Source organism: Canis lupus, chromosome 6 (assembly GCF_011100685.1).
Source record: "Canis lupus familiaris isolate Mischka breed German Shepherd chromosome 6, alternate assembly UU_Cfam_GSD_1.0, whole genome shotgun sequence".
Classification (NCBI taxonomy): Eukaryota; Metazoa; Chordata; class Mammalia; order Carnivora; family Canidae; genus Canis; species Canis lupus.
The window spans coordinates 24,034,920-24,056,332 of NC_049227.1; the positions used below are offsets into that span (position 1 = coordinate 24,034,920).

Sequence of the window (21,413 nt, forward strand, 5' to 3'; positions counted from 1 at the left end):
CTGTGCTGTTCAATAATATGCATTTAGGGCAATGCTGGCATTAAAATATTTCTCCTGAGTTCAGAGATCTTTCTTCATTACTACACCTAGTATTAGACCAAAAAGGAAAATATCTAAAATTAACCTTCAAAATCTTAAGTTCTCTTTTCTATTATACTCTACTTCTGGGAGTATGAGAGAGATGTGTCTATTTTTTTTTTAATCCAATTGTACGTTAGAAGCCGATTATACTTCTTAGGCTTGTTCCTTGTAGACAATGTGTCTTTTTCCTCACTCTGGTTGCTTTCAAGATTTTCTTTTTGGTCTTTAATTCTCAACAGTTTGAATATGCTTTGTGTGTGTATGTGTATGTGTGTGTGTGGTATTTTTTCCTGCTTTGTGTTCCTTGAGCTTCTTAGATCTGTAATTTTGATGTCTATCATTAATTTTGAAAAATTCTCTGCCATTATTTCTTTGGCTCTATTCTCTTATCTCCTTTTTTTGGGGGGGGGGATTTAAATTATGTATGTGTTATGCTATTTGATATTGTCCTACACTTCTTGAATACTTTATTCTGGGTTTTTACATTTTGTTTTGTCTTTGCATTTCAGTTCATATAACTTCAACTGTCTTATATTCAATTCTGTGATTCTTTCCTCAAGTCTAGTGATGAGCCCGTCAAAAGCATTTTTCATTTTTGTTAGCATGTCTAGATATTTTATGTCTAGATATTCTATTTTGACTCCGTATAGTTTTGATCTCTCTGATAACTTTACCTATCTGATCTTGTATGTTACCTACTGTGCAGAGGAGTTCAAAAAGCAGGCCCTGACTACTATTCTTAGAAATACATGTAATGAAAAAAAAAAAAAAGAAATACATGTAATGAGCACTGAGTGTTATATGCAATTGATGAATCACTAAACTCTCTATCTGAAAATGATAAATACTCTATATGTTAATTAATTGAATTTACATAAAACAGCAAATTAATTTAAAAAATAAAGGCATGTTTGCAAGTTGGCCCTTGGCTGGTGTATGGTATCATGGCTAGTAAACTGTTCCCTACACTGATACAAAACTTTCCCTAAATACAAATCAAAACCACCATGAGATACCACCTCACACCAGTGAGAATGGGGAACATTAACAAGGCAGGAAACCACAAATGTTGGAGAGGATGCAGAGAAAAGGAATTCTCTTACACTGTTGGTGGGAATGTGAACTGGTGCAGCCACTCTGGAAACCTGTGTGGAGGTTCCTCAAAGAGTTAAAAATAGACCTGCCCTACGATTGGGGATTTACCCCAAAGATACAGATGCAACGAAACGCCGGGACACCTGCACCCCGATGTTTCTAGCAGCAATGTCCACAATAGCCAAACTGTGGAAGGAGCCTCGGTGTCCATCGAAAGATGAATGGATAAAGAAGATGTGGTTTATATATACAATGGAATATTACTCAGCCATTAGAAATGACAAATACCCACCATTCGCTTCAACGTGGATGGAACTGGAGGGTATTATGCTGAGTGAAATAAGTCAATCGGAGAAGGACAAACATTATATGGTCTCATTCATTTGGGGAATATAAATAATAGTGAAAGGGAATATAAGGGAAGGGAGAAGAAGTGTGTGGGAAATATCAGAAAGGGAGACAGAACATAAAGACTCCTAACTCTGGGAAACGAACTGGGGGTGGTGGAAGGGGAGGAGGTCGGGGGGTGGGGGTGAATGGGTGACGGGCACTGAGGGGGGCACTTGACGGGATGAGCACTGGGTGTTATTCTGTATGTTGGCAAATTGAACACCAATAAAAAAGAAATTTATTATAAAAACAAAAAAACAAAAAAACCCCACAAAAGTTTCCCTAAATGATAAGGGTAAGTGACTGTGCTAAAACTGTTTGTACAAACACTATGGTTTATGCTGAATATCTGCTTTCCAGGAGTGTGGAATTTTGGTATATGATAGGCAAAGGGTGTCTACCTAACCAGCCCCCTTCAAAACATTAGGTGCTAAATCTGATGACTTCCCTGGCCACAAACATCACAAACATACTGCTGGATTTTCATTGCTGGGGCAAGAGTGGGCTCTGCGTGGCCTCTTGTGAGGTTAACTGAAGAAGCCTGCAGGTGAATTCCTCCAGGTTTTGCCTGTGTCATATCCTGTTATGAGCCAGCTATGTTTATTTCCTAGCTGTGAGCATATAATTAATGCTTAATTAAGTCCCATGAGTCCTTCTATAGATTTTCAGAAATTAGGGGCTGTCTTGAGGATCCTGGGCACATCTACCTTTTCCTTAGTGCCTTTAAATGATTAATTATAGTAATTTAAAATTCCGTATCTGATATTTCCAACATCTATGTCATACCTGTGTCAGGTTCTGATAATTGATTTGCCTCTTTAGACTATGCTTTCTCTTAATTTTTGGTATGTTTAATAATTTTTTGTTGAAACCCACACATGTTATTTAGGGTAACAGATATCAAGGTGAAGGCCTAAGATGTAGGGTTTTATGTTAATTTAGCCAGGAGTTGCACTGTCCTTGAAATTCTTATTCTTGTTACTTCAATTTCTCTAGTGACACATTCTATCTCCTTACATTCCTTCAGATTTTCTCTTCCTGCTGCTTCCAAGAGAAAAGTTTCTCTCTGAAATTCTGCCAGCTTGAAAAACTGATAAGTGGCATCAATATTCATTCTCCTTTTTTTATATTTCCTGCTACTGGGATGTAAATTATGTATGTGTTATGCTATTTGATATTGTCCTACACTTTTTGAATACTTTATTCTGGGTTTATACATTTTGTAAAATGTAAAACATTACACAAAGCATATTCAAACTGTTGAGAATTAAAGACCAAAAGGAAAATCTTGAAAGCAACCAGAGTGGGGAAAAATACACATTGTCTACAAGGAACAAGCATAAGAAGTATAATTGACTTCTAACGTACAATTGGATTAAAAAAATAGACACATTTCTCTTATACTCCTGGAAGTAGAGTATAATAGAAAAGAGAACTTAAGATTTTTTCCTTTTTGGTCCAATACTAGGTGTAGTAATGAAGAAAGATCTCTGAACTCACCAATGATAAATATGTAGAAATAATCCAACTCTCCATACAAAAGAGCCCCACAGGCCTAAAAACATCTTTACAGAAACAGACAAACACAGGGGTGAAAAAAGAGAGAGGCAAACCAAAATACAGACTCTTAATTATAGAGAACAAAACGAGGGTTGCTGGAGGGGAGGTGGATGGGAGGATGGGTTAAATGGGTGATGTGTATTAAAGAGGGCACTTGTGATGAGCACCAAGGGTTGTATGTAAGTGATGAAACTCTAAATTCTACTCCTGAAACTAATAGCACATTATATGTTAACTGACTAGAACTTAAATAATAACTTGAACAAAAAAAGAAAATAATTGAATTACCTTCAATCTTTTTTCCCTTTCCCAGACAATGTATCGCATGATGGAAAGTACAGTTGGAGAGAACATAAGTATGAACATCAAAGGGAGGAAGGAACTAATGATAAAAATTAATTCATCATGAGAATAAGCTGGGTGTGGAAATCTCCTTATAAAGATACTGGTACTATCAAACATGTTCCGGCTAGCATTGCTCTCATGATACAGCATGATGGCTTTGTCTAGGGCATGCTGTACAGCCAGGAACCCTTCTCTGATGTACCCTGTATATAAAACAAACATAGTCAAGTAAAACAGACTAAGGAACTGCTCGGATATATAAATAATAAGGCAATTCAAGTAAGTCATAGCTCATCACCTACAGAACCCAAATTTCCTGCTATATTAAGGCTAATTGCACAAAATTACCCTGAGAACATATAGTTTTTATATGGAAGCAAGGGATACTTCCTCAGCTGAATCTGAATCACATCTTCCCAAAATTAAATACATTTTATGACACTGGTAGGCTTGTTAATGCAATCTATATTGACAAAAATAATGCAGATTAAATATTAGAGAGATGAAGACTTGGAAATGTAAATACAGAAATGAAGCTCAGAATCACATTTAAATTCTACAGAGTAATGCAGAATAGCCCTTAAAAATTGTTTCACTGAAACCAAGTCAACCATATAACTAAAAGGCAACTTAGAGTTTAATCTTTTTTTTAAAGATTTTATTTATTTAATTATAAGAGACACACAGAGAGAGGCAGAGACACAGGCAGAGGGAGAAGCAAGCTTCCCGCTGGGAGCCAGATGCAGGATTGATCCCAGGACCTCGGGATCATGCCCTTAGGCATGAACATTTGAAGGCAAATGTTCAACCACTGAGCCACCCAGGTGTCCCAGGTTTATTTTGTTTTTATCATTTTTTAAAATTGAAACTAGGATTATTAAATTTGAACTTTTCTATTTTTCTAATATGAACATTTAAAACTATAAGCTTCTTTCTAAACATGGCTTTAGCTATATCCCCCCAGTTTTGCTCCTAAATCTTTTTTTTTATAAATTTATTTTTTATTGGTGTTCAATTTGCCAACATATAGAATAACACCCAGTGCTCATCCCGTCAAGTGCCCACCTCAGTGCCCGTCACCCAGTCACCCCCACGCTCCCAAATCTTAAAGTTATGTTTTCTTTATTATTCAATTTAAAATATTTTCTACTTTCTTTATGACTTCTTTGACTCATGGATTATTTAGAAATGGTTGTTCAATGTCCACGTATTTTTCTAATTATCTAATGTTTCCAATGATCTCATTGTTATCAGTCCCTAATTCCACTGTCATCAGAGAACACACTCTATATGATTTCAGTCTTTTTAATTTCAATGAGATTTATTTTATAACTCAGCCTGAGAGTTATCCTGGTGAAAATGCCTTGTGCACTTAAAAAGAATGTGTATTCTAACACTGTTGAGTAATTGCTCAATTACTCAATTGCTCAGGGAAACATTTGAAAATGTTCTTCGTATCATTTACTTCTTTACAATTTTTTTTTGTTTAGATATTCTGTCAACTGATCAGAGAAGGATATTAATATCTCCATCGACAATGGTAGTATTGCCCAATTCTCCCTTTAGTTCTGTCAATTTTTGCTTCGTGTATTTTGAAGCTGTTATTAGATGCATACATATTTATAATTGTTATATCCTTCTGATCAATTGGCCCTTTGTCTTGAAATCTGTTTTACTGGATATGTGTATATCTGCTCCAGTCATTTTATGGGTATTGTCTTTAATCACATTTAAGACTTTTTCTACACATATTTTTTTCTGCCCTCTTCTCTTTTATCTGTCAGGGACTCTATACATATGTTAAAACTTTTGGTGTTGCTCCACATTTCACTGAAACTCCATTTTTTTTATTTTTTGTTTTTCAAACTGAATACATTTTATTTTTTAAAAAAGATTTTATTGATTTATTCATGAGAGACACAGAGAGAGAGAGGCAGAGACACTGGCAGAGGGAGAAACAGGCTTCACACAGGGAGCCCGGCGTGGGACTCAATTCCGGGTCTCCAGGATCACGCCCTAGGCTGAAGGTGGCACTAAACCGCTGGGCCACCAGGGCTTCCCTGAATACATTTTATTGTTCCAAGTTCATTTATTCTTTCTTCTGTCATCTTCACTTCACTATTAAATCTGTCCTATATTTTCCAATTCTAGACTCTGTGTTTTATTCCTTTTTTTATGGTTTCTAATTCTCTGCTGAGACTTACCACTTCTTCCATTGTGTTATAATAGCCACCTTACAACAAATTCTTATTTGCTAGTTCCATAATCTGAGTTATCTTGGAATCTCAGTTGGATATTAAGATACAGTACACAAAACCACTGTAATAGTAATATGATATTGGTTTAAGAGTAGACAGACTAGGGGTGCCTGGGTGGTTCAGCACCTGCCTTTACCTCAGGTCATGATCTCAAGGTCCTGGGATCAAGCCCATATTGGGCTCCCTACTCAGTGAGGAGTCTGCTTCTTCCTCCTTCCTCCCCACTCTTGCTCTCTTGTTATCTCTGTTGCTGTCTGTCTCTCTCTCTTGCAAATAAGTAAAAAAATAAAAAAATCTAAAAAGAAAAGAGTAGTTAGACTAGTAGGAAAAGAAGAGAAAATTTTAGGACAGATTATTTTAAATAGTTTTGGGAAAATTGTTTTCCTCTCTGCAGTAAAAAATGATATTGAATCCCTAGCCCAAACTACACACAAATGTGAACTCCTTCCTCATGGATTAACAACCAAATCATAGAAGGAAAAACCATAAAGAGGAAATAGTAGAAGGATATTTTTGAATTTATGAGTAGAGATGGACTTCTTAAATGAAAATCCAGAAAAAGACCATGTGGCCCCCAAACAATAAATTATATCAAATTAAAGATTTCTGCTCAATAAAGGACAGCATAGATAAAACCAAAATTTGGAAAAAGATACTTGCAAAATTTAGAACCAGCAATGTATCTGAAAATACATCAAACTCCTGAATAAATATAAATCTTTAAATAGATATATAAATAAAATGTGTGTTACATTATTTGAAACTGTGTTCTGAAAAAGGATTGTTGTTTCAAATTTTAAAATATCATAAAGGTTCATCTGTGGTTAATATAACTGAAAGGTTAAGCATAGTTTTCTATTCCTCCCTTGATTCACATAATAGATTACCTCAATTTTCTATTCACTTCCTTGCCAATCCTTCTTAGTCTTTGTACCCGTGTCTTCCTTTGTTTACCAAGGATTCAGTCCTTCATCCTCCCTTCTCTAACATTCCCCCCAAATAATGTGGTATTAAGGAAATCTAAGGGTATATATTACCTGTTCTCAAGTAATATGCTATTTGAAGTTGAGAAGTGAAATGACAAAAATAAAATCCCAACATCTGAAAAATTCATTTTCTGAAATATCTTGATCAATTATCTAAATTATTATTTTATTTATTTTTTATTGGAGTTTAATTTGCCAACATATAGCATAACACCCAGTGCTCATCCCATCAAGTGCCCCCCTCAGCGCCCGTCACCCAGTCACCCCCACCCCCCACCCACCTCCCTTTCTATCACCCCTTGTTCGTTTCCCAGAGTTAGGAGTCTTTCATGTTCTGTCTCCCTTTCTGATATTTCCCACTCATTTTTTCTTTCCCCTTTATTCCCTTTCACTATTATTTATATTCCCCAAATGAATGAGAACATATAATGTTTGTCCTTCTCCGATTGACTTATTTCACTCAGCATAATACCCTCCAGTTCCATTCACGTCGAAGCAAATGGTGGGTATTTGTCGTTTCTAATGGCCGAGTAATATTCCATTGTATACATATACCACATCTTCTTTATCTATTCATCTTTCAATGGACAGATTAGATGTCCCAGATTAGGAAAGTTTTCAGCTATGATTTGTTCAAATACATATTCTGGACCTCTATCCCTTTCGGCGCCCTCAGGAACCCCAATTAAATGTAGATTTTTCTTTCTTAGGCTGTTATTTAATTCCCTTAATCTATGCTCATGATCTTTTAATTGTTTTCTCTTTTTTTCTCAGTTTCCCTCTTTGCCATCAACTCGTCCTCTATGTCAGTCACTCGTTCTTCTACCTTGTTAACCCTCATCGTTAGGACCTCTAGTTTGGATTGCACCTCATTTAATTGATTTCTGCCTGATTAGATCTAAATTCTGCAGTCATGAAGTCTCTTGAGTCCTTTATGCTTTTTTCTAGAGCCACCAGTAGCCTTATAATTGTGCTTCTGAATTGGCTTTCTGACATTGAATTGTAATCCAAATTTTGTAACTCTGTGGGAGAGAGGACCGTTTCCGATTCTTTCTTTTGAGGTGAGTTTTTCCTTCTCGTCATTTTGCTCAGTGCAGAGTGGCCAAAAACAAGTTGTATTGGGAAAAGGAGAAAAAGAGAGAAGAGAGAGAAGAAAAGAAGAAGAAAAAAGAGAGAAGAAAAGAAAAAAAATGGGGGGGGGGGAAGCAAACAAAACAAAAAGTAGGGGGAGTATCCTCTGATTCTATATACTGTAAATCCCTCGACTTCCTCTGGAACTTTCCAGTGCTGCTTGGTCAATAACTTGCTTTTCCCCTGCCCATCTAGCTGGTCTTCTGGCGGAGGGGCCTGCTGTGCTGATTCTCAGGTGTGAGCACCTGGGGCAGCTGCTCAGCCCTCTGCCTGGTGCATGGCTCAGTGGGAGTTGTTTATCCCATTTAACAACTGTTTATCCTGTGAGGCCATTGTGAGGCTCACTGTGGGTTGTTTATCCTGCGAGGCCCCAGGAGGAACAACAACAGTGGCTGCAGCCAGCTCTTCAGCCCTGGAGTCCGCTCCCGCAGTACTAAGGCAGCTCCCAGTCCACCTCCCAGTCTGCAGGGGCCTGGATGCTCCGGGGGCGGGGGCACCGATCTGCACAGCTTGGGGCCACCCAGTGGCAGGAGCATCCTTGCTGTCCTGTGCCCTCCTGGCCTCTCCTGTCCCGGGGAGCACCGGATCCTGGGCTGCGTCCCCCGGCGCCCTGGGCTCCCAGGCCTGTGCTGCTGGAATCCCGCTCCCAGGCTGCGCAGCCCCCTCCGCTCAGAGCCGCCTCCCAGCTGCTCCGTCTAGCTCGTGCGCGCTGCGCTGCACGCTGCAGCCCTTTAGGGAGCTTGGCCCCGGTGTGTGGCGCTCTCTCCCCCTGGGGCGCTGGTCCTCTGTTAGTGCCTCTGGAAGTCTGAAGGCATCCCCGCCCCTCCTGGGCTCCTGCTCCAACTCCCTGCAAGCACCTTTCCTGGAGGATGATTGGTGAAGCTCCTGCTTCTCTGGCCGGGGCTTTCCTGTCCTGGGGGCACTCGCAGTGGGGCCTTAGCTTGCTCCTCGTGGGGCCCCTCCCACTTGGATGCCTTTTATTTATTTTTTGTCTTCCTACCTTGATAGAAGCGTGAACTCTTCTCACTGTAGCATTCCAGCTGTTCTCTCTTTAAATCTCAAGCTGAATTCGTAGGTTTTCAGGATGATTTGAAAGTTATCTAGGTAGTTTGGTGGAGACAGGTGACTTGGGGACCCTACTATTCTGCCATCTTGCCCCCTCTATCTAAATTATTATTATACAGTTTGGAAACATAGGCCACAGTCTTATTTGTTCAGCAACAGTATACAACAAAAATCAAAGATAAACTATGAGTGCTATCACTTGGAGATATGCATCCACTACCGTATTTTTTTATTTATTTATTTATGATAGTCACAGAGAGAGAGAGAGAGAGAGAGAGAGAGAGAGGCAGAGACACAGGCAGAGGGAGAAGCAGGCTCCATGCACCGGGAGCCCGACGTGGGACTCGATCCCAGGCCTCCAGGATCGCGCCCTGGGCCAAAGGCAGGCGCCAAATCGCTGCACCACCCAGGGATCCCCCATCCACTACCGTATTTAAATCATTTCTTCTATTCATGGTAAATATTATTTGGCTGTGTCACTCATAACTTTCAGGAAAAAAATTCATACTGCTTCACCTACACACCAGGTCCTTAAAGACCTTTTTGCTTGCTAGCTTGATTTCTAACAGCTTCATATGCATTCTCTATTCTAGCTATATAAATAAGGAAAGCAAACAAAAGGCCCACGTGGTTCCCTGAATGTGGCATCCTGTCCCATATGTGTTCATGATTTACTTCCACTGCCTGGAATAATCCCCACTCATCCCCAACTAACTAAATACACGTATGTGTAGATTCAGCTTAATCCTTAAGCTTAAATTCCTTCTTAGTAGACTTTGTAAAGATTATTTTTTAATGACCGTCTAATAGGTTCATCTATTGTTTTACTGATTTTATGCTGTTCCCAACTTTTGTTCCTTCTGCTAGAATGTGCATAGCTTTTTTCTTCTATTAAATATTTGCTAAAGATAAAAATCTCAATAGTTGGTAAATCCAAATTCCACACTAAGGGTTTTTCATGTAAGATAATTTTCAAAATAAAAATCTGAATTAAAAATTACCATCACAATTTTAAAACTTTTAGATCAAATCATTAAAATTATACACACACACACACAAGAATAGTCAAATAATATTGATAAATGAAGGTGTTTGTATTTGGAAAGCAAAACACTAAATCACAACTAATGTATAGGATTAAAACTAGTTTTGATAAAATATAAATTTAACTTAAAAAATTACAAGTTAAGAACATATACATATACATGGGTATATACATCTATAAAATACACATATAGCCACATGTATAGATTATATGCAACTGAGATAATAAAATAAGCATGTTTAATTATTTGCTCACCAGGATCTCCTCCATCATCATAATTTACGTTCCTGGGTCCTAGAGTGGGATAAGCAGGAAAGAGTAGGGATGTCTGCCAGCCTGTCCTGTCTGGCCACATCAAAGTTCTCTGTATCCTAACAAAACGCAGATGATACTCTACCTAGAAGTAGTGATAGGAAACAAATCATGCTTAAATCCATATAAAACTGAACTACACATTTTAAAAAAAAGATAAATTAAGTCCAGATGGGAAAACATGTAGTTTCAAAGATGAGACTCATCTGATGTACAATGATTCTGAACACCTGGAAATGATAGTGACTGAAGGCACAGCCTAAGTCCTCTGATTATAACAAGATCTAAAGTCCTCTCAGAATATAGATAGTTCACAAAAAGGAGATACATAATATGGCCCATAAATATATGAAAAGCTTTTCCATGTCCTACAATGAAATAAATGCAAATTAAATTACAGATACATGTCTTACCCATTATACTGGAGAAATCTAGAGTTTAACAACATGCTCTGTCAGTGAACCTGTGGATAGGCACTTTAATACACTGGTTGTAGAATGCAAAATGGCACAACTATAATGGAGAACCCAGCAATGTTTAATAAAACTACATATGCATTTTTGGTTTGATTCAGCAATCCTACTTCCAAGAACAGACTTGGAAAATCCACCTTCAACCATATAAAGGAGACATGCACAAGTTTGTTGTAACATTATTTGTCGTAGGAATATATGGGAATCAACCGAATTGCTCAGACACGGGAAATGGCACAAATTGCAGAATCTGTACACAACAGAGACATACATATATGTTCAAGCTACAGTCAGAAAACAGAAATCACACTGATCATACTAGGTAACTAAAAAGGAAAGGAATTCTAAGGTATCAGGTAGCCACAGCAGGAAGCAGCCACCAGCCCTAGAACTAAGGAAGTAAAAGCAAGAGTTTGGAATTATTAAAAATTATAAGCTTAGAGGAGAGATCCTGTGGGGCTGAAAACCAAACCTCCAAGAAAGTGGCACTGGTCAGCTAGTGTTCTGTCTTACTGCTTAAGAAAGGGTCTTTGGGACTGGGATATATACACTTCTGAGGAGGAGCTCCAGTTGTCCAGTCTTTCAGAGGGGGTGATGAGGCTGCTTTTAAAAAGTGTCAGGTAATCTGCAAACTGCATTTGGCTGCTTCCAGTGGAAAAAAGTACTACTGCCAAAATAAAGAAGCGATGCTGGAAGGTCTTTTATAGCAATTAAAGCAGACCAAAAGCCAATAGGGAAGCTCAAGTTTCTTCTCCCTTCAATCCCTGTCTCTAAAGTTTGCCTCTAGGGCCCTTTATTAGTATTATATGGAGATGACTAAAAAGCAGAAATGTACCTACAGCATCAAAGAGTAGAGTGAAGTAGATCTACGGCTCAAAAAGAAACTTAAGCTCACAAATAAATGATCAATTAATCTTTGACAAAGCAAGAAAGAATATCCAATGGAAAAAAAGACAGTCTCTTCGACAAATGGGAAACAAATGGGGTTGGGAAAACTGGATAGCCACATGCAGAAGAATGAAACCAGACCACTTTCTTACACCATACACAAAAATAAGTTCAAAATGTATGAAAGACCTCAATGTGAGACAGGATACCACCAAAATCCTTGAGGAGAACACAGGCAACAACCTCTTCACCTTGGCTATAGCAACTTCTTGCTAGACACATCACTGGAGGCAAGGGAAACAAAAGCAAAAGTGAACTATTTGGGTTTCATCAAGATAAAAGCTTCTGCAGAGCAAAGGAAATACTTACATACAACACCCAGTGGTCATCATCATAACAAGGGCTTTCCTTAATACCTGTCATCCATCTAGCACATTGCCCACCCATCTCCCTCCATCAACACTGTTTGTCCTTAAGAAATCTTATATGGCTTGTTTCCCTTTCTCCTTTGCTCCCCTCCTTCCCATATGTTCACCTGTTTTCTTAAATTCCACATATGAGTGAGATCATATGGTATTTGTCTTTCTCTGATGGATTTATTTCACCTAGCATAACATCCTGGCTTCATCCATGTCATTGCAAATGGAAGATTCATTCTTTTTGAAAGCTGAGCAATATTCCATCATGTGCATGCATGTGTGTGTGTATAGATATAGATACCCATCTATATCTATATCTGTATCTATATCTATCTATATATCACATCACTTTATCATTTCATCAGTTGATGGACACTTGGGCTCTCTCCATAGTATAAACATCAAGATGCATGTATCCCTTTGAATATTTATTTTTGTATCCTTTGGGTAAATACCTAGTAGCTCAATTACTAAATTATAGGGTAGTTTTATTTTTAGCATTTTGAGGAATCTCCTCTAATTTCCTGGTTGACCCTTTCATCTTTTTTTAAAAATTTTTATTTATGATAGTCACAGAGAGAGAGAGAGAGAGAGAGAGAGAGAGAGGCAGAGACATAGGCAGAGGGAGAAGCAGGCTCCACGCACTGGGAGCCCGACGTGGGACTCCATCCCAGATCTCCAGGATCACGCCCTGGGCCAAAGGTAGGCGCTAAACTGCTGCGCCACCCAGGGATCCCCCCTTTCATCTTTTAGCAGGATGCTCTTTAACCTCCACTTGTTTGGATTTCTTCCAAATTTCTTCTTGTGATTGAGTTCTATTTTCAAAGCATTATGGTCTGAAAATATTCAGGGGATAATCCCAATCTTTTGGTATCGGTTAAGACCTGATTTGTGACCCAGTATGTGGTCTATTCTGGAGAAAGTTCCATGTGCACCTGAGAAGAATGTGTGTATTCAGTTGTGTTTGGATGGAAAGTTCTAAAAATATCTATGAAATCCCATCTGGTCCAGTGTATCATTTAAAGCTCTTGTTTCTTTGGAGATGTTATGCTTATAAGATCTGTCATTTGCAGAAAGTGCCGTGTTGAAGTTTCCCAGTATTAGTGTATTATTATCTAAGTATGTCTTTAGTTTGGTTATTAATTGATTGGTATACTTGGCAGCTCCCACATTCGAGGCATAAATATTCATTATTGTTAGGTCCTCTTGTTGGATAGATCCTATAAGCATGATATAGTGTCCCTCTTCATCTCTTACTACAGTCTTTGGGATAAACTTTAATTTATCTGATATGAGGATGGCTACCTCTGCTTTCTTTTGAGGACCATCTGAATGGTAAATGGTTCTCCAACCTTTCATTTTCAGGCTGTAGGTGCCCTTAGGTCTAAAATGCTCTTGTAGACAGCAAATAGATGGGCCTTGCTTTTTTATCCAGTCTGAAACCCTGCATCTTTTGATGAGATCATTAAGCCCATTCACATTCAGAGTTACTATTGAAAGATACGAACTTAGTGTCATCATAATACCTATTCAGTCCCTGTTTTTGTGGATTATTTCTTTGGGCATCCTCTTTCTTTTATAGAGTCCCCCTTAATATTTCTTGCAGAGCTGGTTTGGTGGTCACATTCTTTCAGTTTCTGCCTATCTTGGAAGCTCTTTATCTCTTCTTCTTTTTTTTAATCTCTCCTTCTATTCTGAATGACAGCCTTGCTGGATAGAGTATTCTTGGCTGTATGTTCTTCTCATTTAGGACCCTGAATATATCCTGCCAGCCCTTTCTAGGCTGCCAGGTCACTGTGGAGAGGTCTCCTGTTAACCTAATACTTCTCCCCATATAAGTTAGGGATTTTTTTGTCTTCTGCTGCTTTAAGGATCTTCTCTTTATCTTTGGAATTTGCAAGTTTCACTATGAAATGTCGGGGTGTTGAATGGGTTTTATTGATTTTTGGGGGGGTAATCTATCTCCTGGATCTGAATGCCTGTTTCCCTCCCCAAGTTAGGGAAGTTCTCAGCTATCATTTGTTCAAATACACTTTCTGGTCCTCTGTCCCTTTCAGCGCCCTCTGGAACCCCAATTAAACATAGATTTTTTCTTCTGAGGCTGTCATTTATTTCCCTTAACCTATCCTCACGATCTTTTAATTGTTTTTCTTTTTTCCTCAGCTTCCTTCCTTGCCATCAACTTGTCTTCTATGTCACTCACTCTTTCTTCTACCTCATTAACCCTCGTTGTTAGGACCTCCAGTTTGGATTGTATCTCATTTAATTGATTTTTAATTTTGGCCTGATTAGATCTAAATTCTGCAGTCATGAAGTCTCTTGAATCCTTTATGTTTTCTAGAGCCACCAGTAGCTTTATAATTGTGCTTCTCATTTGGCTTTCTGACAATTGTAATCCAAATTCTGTAACTCGATGGCAGAGAGTACTGTTTCTGATTCTTTTTTTTTTGTTGTGAGTTCTTCCTTCTAGTCATTTTTCTCAGTGAAGAGTGGCTAAAAACAAGTTGTACTAGAAAAAGGAATGGAAAAAAGAGGAAAAAAAGGGGGGAAACAAAGAACAAAAAACAAAAACAAAACAGAAACAAAACAAAACAAAAACAAGGAGGGGTATCCTCTGATTCTATATACTGTAAGTCCCTCGACTTCCCCTGGAGCTTTCCAGCGCTGCTCGGTCAAGAACTGCTCTTCCCGTCCTTCCAGCTGGTCTTCTGGGGGAGGGGCCTGCTGTGCTGATTCTCAGGTGTGTGCATCTGGGGGAGCTGCCTTGCTCCCTACCAGGTGCACGCTCAGTGGGAGCTGTTTATCTTGTGAGGCCCCTGTTCCTTGTCGGCCCCGCTCTGCCCCAGGCACAAGGTGACACAGCAAGGAACAAGACTGGCAGAGGCCAGCTCTCCAGCCCTGGATTCAGCTCTGGCAGTAACTACTGCAGTCTCCCAGTCCACAGGGGCCTGGATGCTCTGGGGGCATGGGGCGTTGATCTGCACAGCTTGGGGGCGCCTGGTGGCAGGAGCATCCGCGCTGTCCTGTGTCCTCCTGGCCTCCGCCTGTCCCAACGGGAGCTGCCGGATCCTGGGCTGTGTTCCCCGGCACCCTGGGCTCCGGGGCATGCACTGCTGAAATCACGCTCCTGTGGCTGCACAGTCCCCTCTGCGAGGAGCCGCAGCCTGAGCTGTTTCTGGGGCCCCACCAGGCGCACGCTCCAGCCCTTTAGGGAGCTTGGCCTGGGGCGTGGTGTGCTCTCCCCTGGGGCACACTACTTCTGTTAGTGACCCCTGGGGACCTGGGGTCTCCACCACCCCTCCTGGGATCCTGCCCGAGTTCCCTGTGAGCACCTTTCCATCTGGAAAGATTGGTAAAGTCCCTGCTTCTCGGGGACTGGGCTTTTCCTGAGCTTTCCTGTCCTGGAGACACTTGCCACCCAGCCTTAGCCTGGCTCCTCGAGGATATCAAGTATCCCCCACTGGATACTTATTTATTTTTCTGTCTTCCTACCTTGATAGAAGTGTGAACTCTTCTCACTATAGCATTCCAGCTGTTCTCTCTTTAAATCTCAGGCCGAATTTGTAGGTTTACAGGATGATTTGAAAGTTATCTAGGTAAGTTGGTGGGGACAGGTGACTTTGGGATCCTACCATCTTCCCCTGCCATCTTCCACCATCTTGCCCTGCCCTCTCTATTCATGTCTTCTGTCCATTTCTTAACTGGGTTATTTGTTTTTTGGGTGTTGAGTTTGGTAATTCCTATGTAGATTTTGGATACTAATCCTTTATCAGATGTGTTGTTTGCAAATATCTTCTCCCATTCTGTAGGCTTCCTTTTAATTTTTTTTACAATCATTTCCTTTCCTATATAAAATATGTGGATATTCTTTCCCAGTTTTTTTTCTTTTAATAATAAGTTTATTTTTTATTGGTGTTCAGTTTGCAAACATACAGAATAACACCCAGTGCTCATCCCGTCAAGTGCCCCCCTCAGTTCCCGCCACCCAGTCACCCCCACCCCCCCTGCCCTCCTCCCCTTCCACCACCCCTAGTTCATTTCCCAGAGTTAGGAGTCTTCCATATTCTGTCTCCCTTTCTGATATTTCCTACCCATTTCTTCTCCCTTCCCCTCTATTCCCTTTCACTATTATTTATATTCCCCAAATGAATGAGACCATATAATGTTTGTCCTTCTCCAATTGACTTATTTCACTCAGCATAATACCCTCCAGTTCCATCCACATCGAAGCATATAGTGGGTATTTGTCATTTCTAATGGCTGAGTAATATTCCACTGTATACATAAACCACATCTTCTTTTTTTTAATAAATTAATTTTTATTGGGTGTTCAATTTACCGACATACAGAATAACACCCAGTGCTCATCCCGTCAAGTGTTCCCCTCAGTGCCCGTCATCCATTCACCCCCACCCCCTGCCCTCCTCCCCTCCCACCAGCCCCAGTTCGTTTCCCAGAGTTAGGAGTCTATGTTCTGTCTCCCTTTCTGATATTTCCCGCACATTTCTTCTCCCTTCCCTTATATTCCCTTTCACTATTATTTATATTCCCCAAATGAATGAGAACATACACTGTCCTTCTCCAATTGACTTACTTCACTCAGCATAACACCCTCCAGTTCCATCCACGTTGAAGCAAATGGTGGGTATTTGTCATTTCTAATGGCTGAGTAATATTCCATTGTATACATAAACCACATCTTCTTTATCCATTCATCTTTTGATGGACACCGAGGCTCCTTCCACAGTTTGGCTATTGTGGACATTGCTGCTAGAAACATCGGGGTGCAGGTGTCCCGGCATTTCGTTGCATCTGTATCTTTGGGGTAAATCCCCAGCAGTGCAATTGCTGGGTCGTAGGGCAGATCTATTTTTAACTCTTTGAGGAACCTCCACACAGGTTTCCAGAGTGGCTGCACCAGTTCACATTCCCACCAACAGTGTAAGAGGGTTCCCTTTTCTCCGCATCCTCTCCAACATTTGTGGTTTCCTGCCTTGTTAATTTTCCCCATTCTCACTGGTGTGAGGTTTCTTTCCCACTTTGTTGAAGATTAGTTAACCATATAGTTGTAGGCCCATTTCTGGGTTCACTATTCTGCTTCGTTGGTCTATGTGTCTGTTTTTATGCCAGTACAATATTGTTTTGATGATTATAGCTTTGTAATATAGCTTGAGAATCCAGAATCATGATGCCTCCAGTTTTTTCTTTTTTTATATCACTTTAGCTATTGGGGTCTTTTTCTAGTTCCATGCAAATTTTTAGGACGGTTTGTGCTAGCTCTGTGAAAAATGCTAGTGGTATTTTGATAGGGATTGCACTGAATGTGTAGATTGCTTTGGGTAGCATAGACATTTTAACAATAAGTGCCCTTCCAATCCATGAGCATGGAATGCTTTTCCATTTCTTCCTCTTCAATTTCTTTCATAAGTGTTCTATAGCTTTCAGAATACAGATCTTTTACTTCTTTGGTTAGATTTATTCCTAGGTATCTTATTGTTTTTGGTGTAATTGCAAACAGGATCAATTCCTTTATTTTCCGCTGCTTTGTTTTTGGTGTATAGAAATGCAACAGATTTCTGCACATTGATTTTGTATCCTGCACTATGCTGAATTCATGTATGAATTCTAGCAATTTTTTGGTGGAGTCTTTCAGGTTTTCTATATGGAACATCATGTCTGCAAATAGTAATACTGAGTTTGACTTCTTTGCTGATTTGGATGTCTTTTATTTCTTTTTGTTGTTTGATTGCTGAGGCTAAGACTTCCAGTACTATATTAAATAGTAATGGTGAGAGTGGACATCCTTGTCTTGTTCTTGACCATAGGGAAAATGCTCTCAGTTTTCTCCCACTGAGAATATTAGCTGTAGTTCTTTTGTGTATGGCCTTTATGATGTTGAGGTATGTTACATCTATCCCTAAAGGATGCTATATTTCTCAAATGCTTTTTTTTTTTGCATCTATTGAGAGGATCATTTGGTTCTTATCATTTCTTCTATTAATATGGTGTATCGTGTTGATTGATTTGCAAATGTTGAACCAGCCCTGCACACCAGGAACAAATCCCACTTGATTATGGTGAGTAATTCTTTTAATGTACTGTTGAATTCAATTTGCTAGAATTTTATTGAGAATTTTTGCATCCATGTTCATCAGGGATGTTGGCCTCTAATTCTCCTTCTTAGTGTATTTATCTAGTTTTGGAATCTAGGTAATTCTGGCTTCTTAGAATGAGTTTGGAAGTTTTCCTTCCATTTCTATTTTTTGGAACACTTTGAAGAAAATAGGTACTCACTCTTCCTTAAATGTCTGTAGAATTCTCCTGGAAATCCATCCAGCCCTGGACTTTGACTTGTTAGGAGATTTTTGGTTACTTATTTAATTTCTTTGCTGGTTATGGGTCTATTCAATTTCTTCCTGTTTCAGTTTTTGTAGTTTGTAGGTTTCTAGGAATTTGTCCATTTCTTCCAGGTTGTCTAGTTTGTTGGCATATATTTTTTCACAGTATTGTCTCGTAATTTTTTATTTCTATGTTTATCTCTTTTATTTGTGATTTTATCGATTTGAGTCCTTTCTCTTTTCTTCTGACTAGCAGTTTATCAATTTTATTAATTCTTTTGAAGAACCAGCTAATTAGTTTCACTACTTCGTTCTATTGTTTTTTGTTGTTGTTGTTGTTTATGTAGCACTTACTTATGCTCTTATCTTTATTATTTCCATTCTGCTGGCATTAGGCTTTATTACTGTTCCTTTTCTAGCTCCTTTAAATGTAAGGTTAGGGGATCCCTGGGTGGCGCAGCGGTTTGGCGCCTGCCTTTGGCCCAGGGCGCGATCCTGGAGACCCGGGATCGAATCCCACATCAGGCTCCCGGTGCATGGAGCCTGCTTCTCCCTCTGCCTATGTCTCTGCCTCTCTCTCTTTCTCTCTCTGTGACTATCATAAATAAATAAAAATTAAAAAAAAATAAATAAATGTAAGGTTAGGTTATGTATTGAGATTTTTCTTGATTCTTGAGGTAGGCCTGAAATATACATCTCCCTTAGGATTGCCTTTGCTGCATCTGAATGATCTTGAACTATTGTGTTTTCATTTGCTTCCATGTATTTTTTGAATTCTTCTTTAATTTTCTGGTTAACCCATTCATTCTTCAGTAATCTCCATGTATTTGTGATCTTTCCAAATTTTTTCTGTTGTTGACTTCCAGTTTTATAGTGCTGTGGTTGAAATTAATCCTGGTATGATCTCCATCTTTTTGTACCAGTTGAGGGCTGAACTGTGACTTAGTATGTAACCTATTCTGGAGAATGTTTCATGTGCACTTGAAAAGAAGTGTACTCTACTGCTTTAGGATAAAATACTCTGAATAAATGTTAAGTCCATCTGGTCCAGTGTGTAATTCAAAGCCATTGTTTCCTTGTTGAGTTTCTGCTTTGTTTTTTTGTTTGTTTTAAGATTTTATTTATTTATTCATGAGACAGAGCCAGAGAGAGACAGAGAGAGACATAGAGACATAGGCAGAGGGAGAAGCAGACTCCTTGCAGGGAGCCTTACACGGGACTTGATCCCGGGTCTCCAGGATCAGTTCCTGGGCTGCAGGCAGGCGCCAAACCACTGAGCCACCCGGGCCGCCCTGATTTTCTGCTTTGATGATCTGTCCACTGCTATGAGTGGGGAGTTAAAATCCCTACAATCATTATATTATTATCAACAAATTTTTTAATGTTTATTATATATTTGGATGTCTCCAAGTTGAGGGCACAAATATTTAAAATTGTTATATCTTCTTAATAAACAGATTTCTTAATGCCCTTCTTCATGTCTTGAGTCTTTGGTTTAAAATCTAGCTTTTCTGATAAAAGTATGGCTATTCTTGGTTCTTTTAGGTCTAAAATAAGTCTCTTGTTATGGTTGATATTTTTGACTCTGCTACTGTTCATACAGCCATTCTGCACTGGACAAAATGACCAGAAGGAAGAATTCACCATAAAAGAAAGAACCAGAAGTAATAATCTCTGCCACAGATCTAATGGATATAGATTTAAGTAGCATGTCAGAGGTACAATTCAGGGGTACAATTATAAAGTTACTGGTAGCTCTTGAAAAAAGCATAAAAGATTCTCTTACTGCAGAACTGAGATATAATCAAGCCAAAATTAAAAATGCCTTAACTAAGATGCAGTCTAAACTGGATGTTCTGACAGCTAGGGTAGAAGGCAGAAGAGAGAGTGAATGACATAGAAGACAAGTTGACATAAAGGAAGGAAGCTGAGGAAAAGACAGAAAAACAACTAAGAGCCCATGAGGAGAAACTCTGGGAATTAAGTGATAGTTTGAGAAAGAATAATAATCGTCTTATTGGGATTCTGAGGGTATGCAGAGACAGAGAGGATCAGAAAGTATTTTGAACAAATAATAGCTGAAAACTTCCCTAATCTGGAGAAGGAAACAGGCATTCATAACCAGGAGATAGAGAAGATCCCTTCAAAATCAACAAAAACTGATCAAAATCCCTAAATATAATAGTGAAGCTTGCAAATTTCAGAGATAAAGAGAACATCTTAAAAGCAGCTTGAGACAAGAGAGTCCTAATCTATATGGGGAGAAATATCAGATTAACAGCAGACCTATTCACAGAGACCTGGCAGACCAGAAAGGCTGGCATGATATATTTAGGATACTAAATGAGAAAAACATGCAGCCAAGAATACTTTATCCAGCAAAGCTGTCATTCAGAATAGGAGAGATAAAGAGCTTCCAAGATAGGCAGAAACTGAAAGAATATGTGACTACCAAACCAGCTCTGCAAGAAAGATCAAGGGGGACCTGTAAAAGAAAGAGGAAGTCCAAAGAAATAATCCACAAACAGAGATTAAATAGGAATTACAATGACACTAAATTCATATCTTTCAATAGTTACTCTGAATGTGAATGGGCTAAATGATCCAGTCAAAAGACACAGGGTATCAGACTGAATAAATAGGCAAGACCGATCTATATGCTGTCTAGAAGAAACTCATTTCAGACCTTAGGACACCTTCAGACTGAAAATGAGGGGGCAGAGAAACATTTACCATGCAAATGGTCTTCAAAAGAAAACTGGGGTAGCAATCGTGATATCTGATAAATTAGATTTTAAACCAGACTCTAAAAAGAGATGAAGAGGGACACTGTATCATACTAAAGGGTCTATCCAACAAGAAGACCTATCAATCATGAATATATATGTCCCTAATGTGGGAGCAGCCAATTATATCAACCAGTTAATAACCAAAGTAAAGAGAAACATGGAGGGCAGCCCTGGTGGCTCAGCGGTTTAGTGCCACCTTCAGCCCAGGGCGTGATCCTGGAGACCTGGGATCGAATCC

General features: G+C 39.2%; 1 protein-coding gene across 6 annotated transcripts in view; it reads right to left on the reverse strand.

Moving 5' to 3' along the window:
* LOC479816 (ATP-binding cassette sub-family A member 3-like) overlaps positions 1–21,413 on the reverse strand; it is a 195,459-nt gene that overhangs the window by 145,825 nt on the left and 28,221 nt on the right. For all 6 annotated transcript variants that reach the window (XR_005360838.1, XR_005360837.1, XR_005360836.1 and 3 more), the window contains 2 exons: positions 10,212–10,353; positions 3,415–3,674 (listed from right to left, as the gene is read on the reverse strand). Coding sequence is in view for 1 of the 6 variants with exons in the window: in XM_038540129.1 (XP_038396057.1) it covers positions 3,415–3,674; positions 10,212–10,353 (402 nt within the window). In the remaining 5 variants the exon portion in view is untranslated. The remainder of the gene's footprint in view (positions 1–3,414; positions 3,675–10,211; positions 10,354–21,413) is intronic.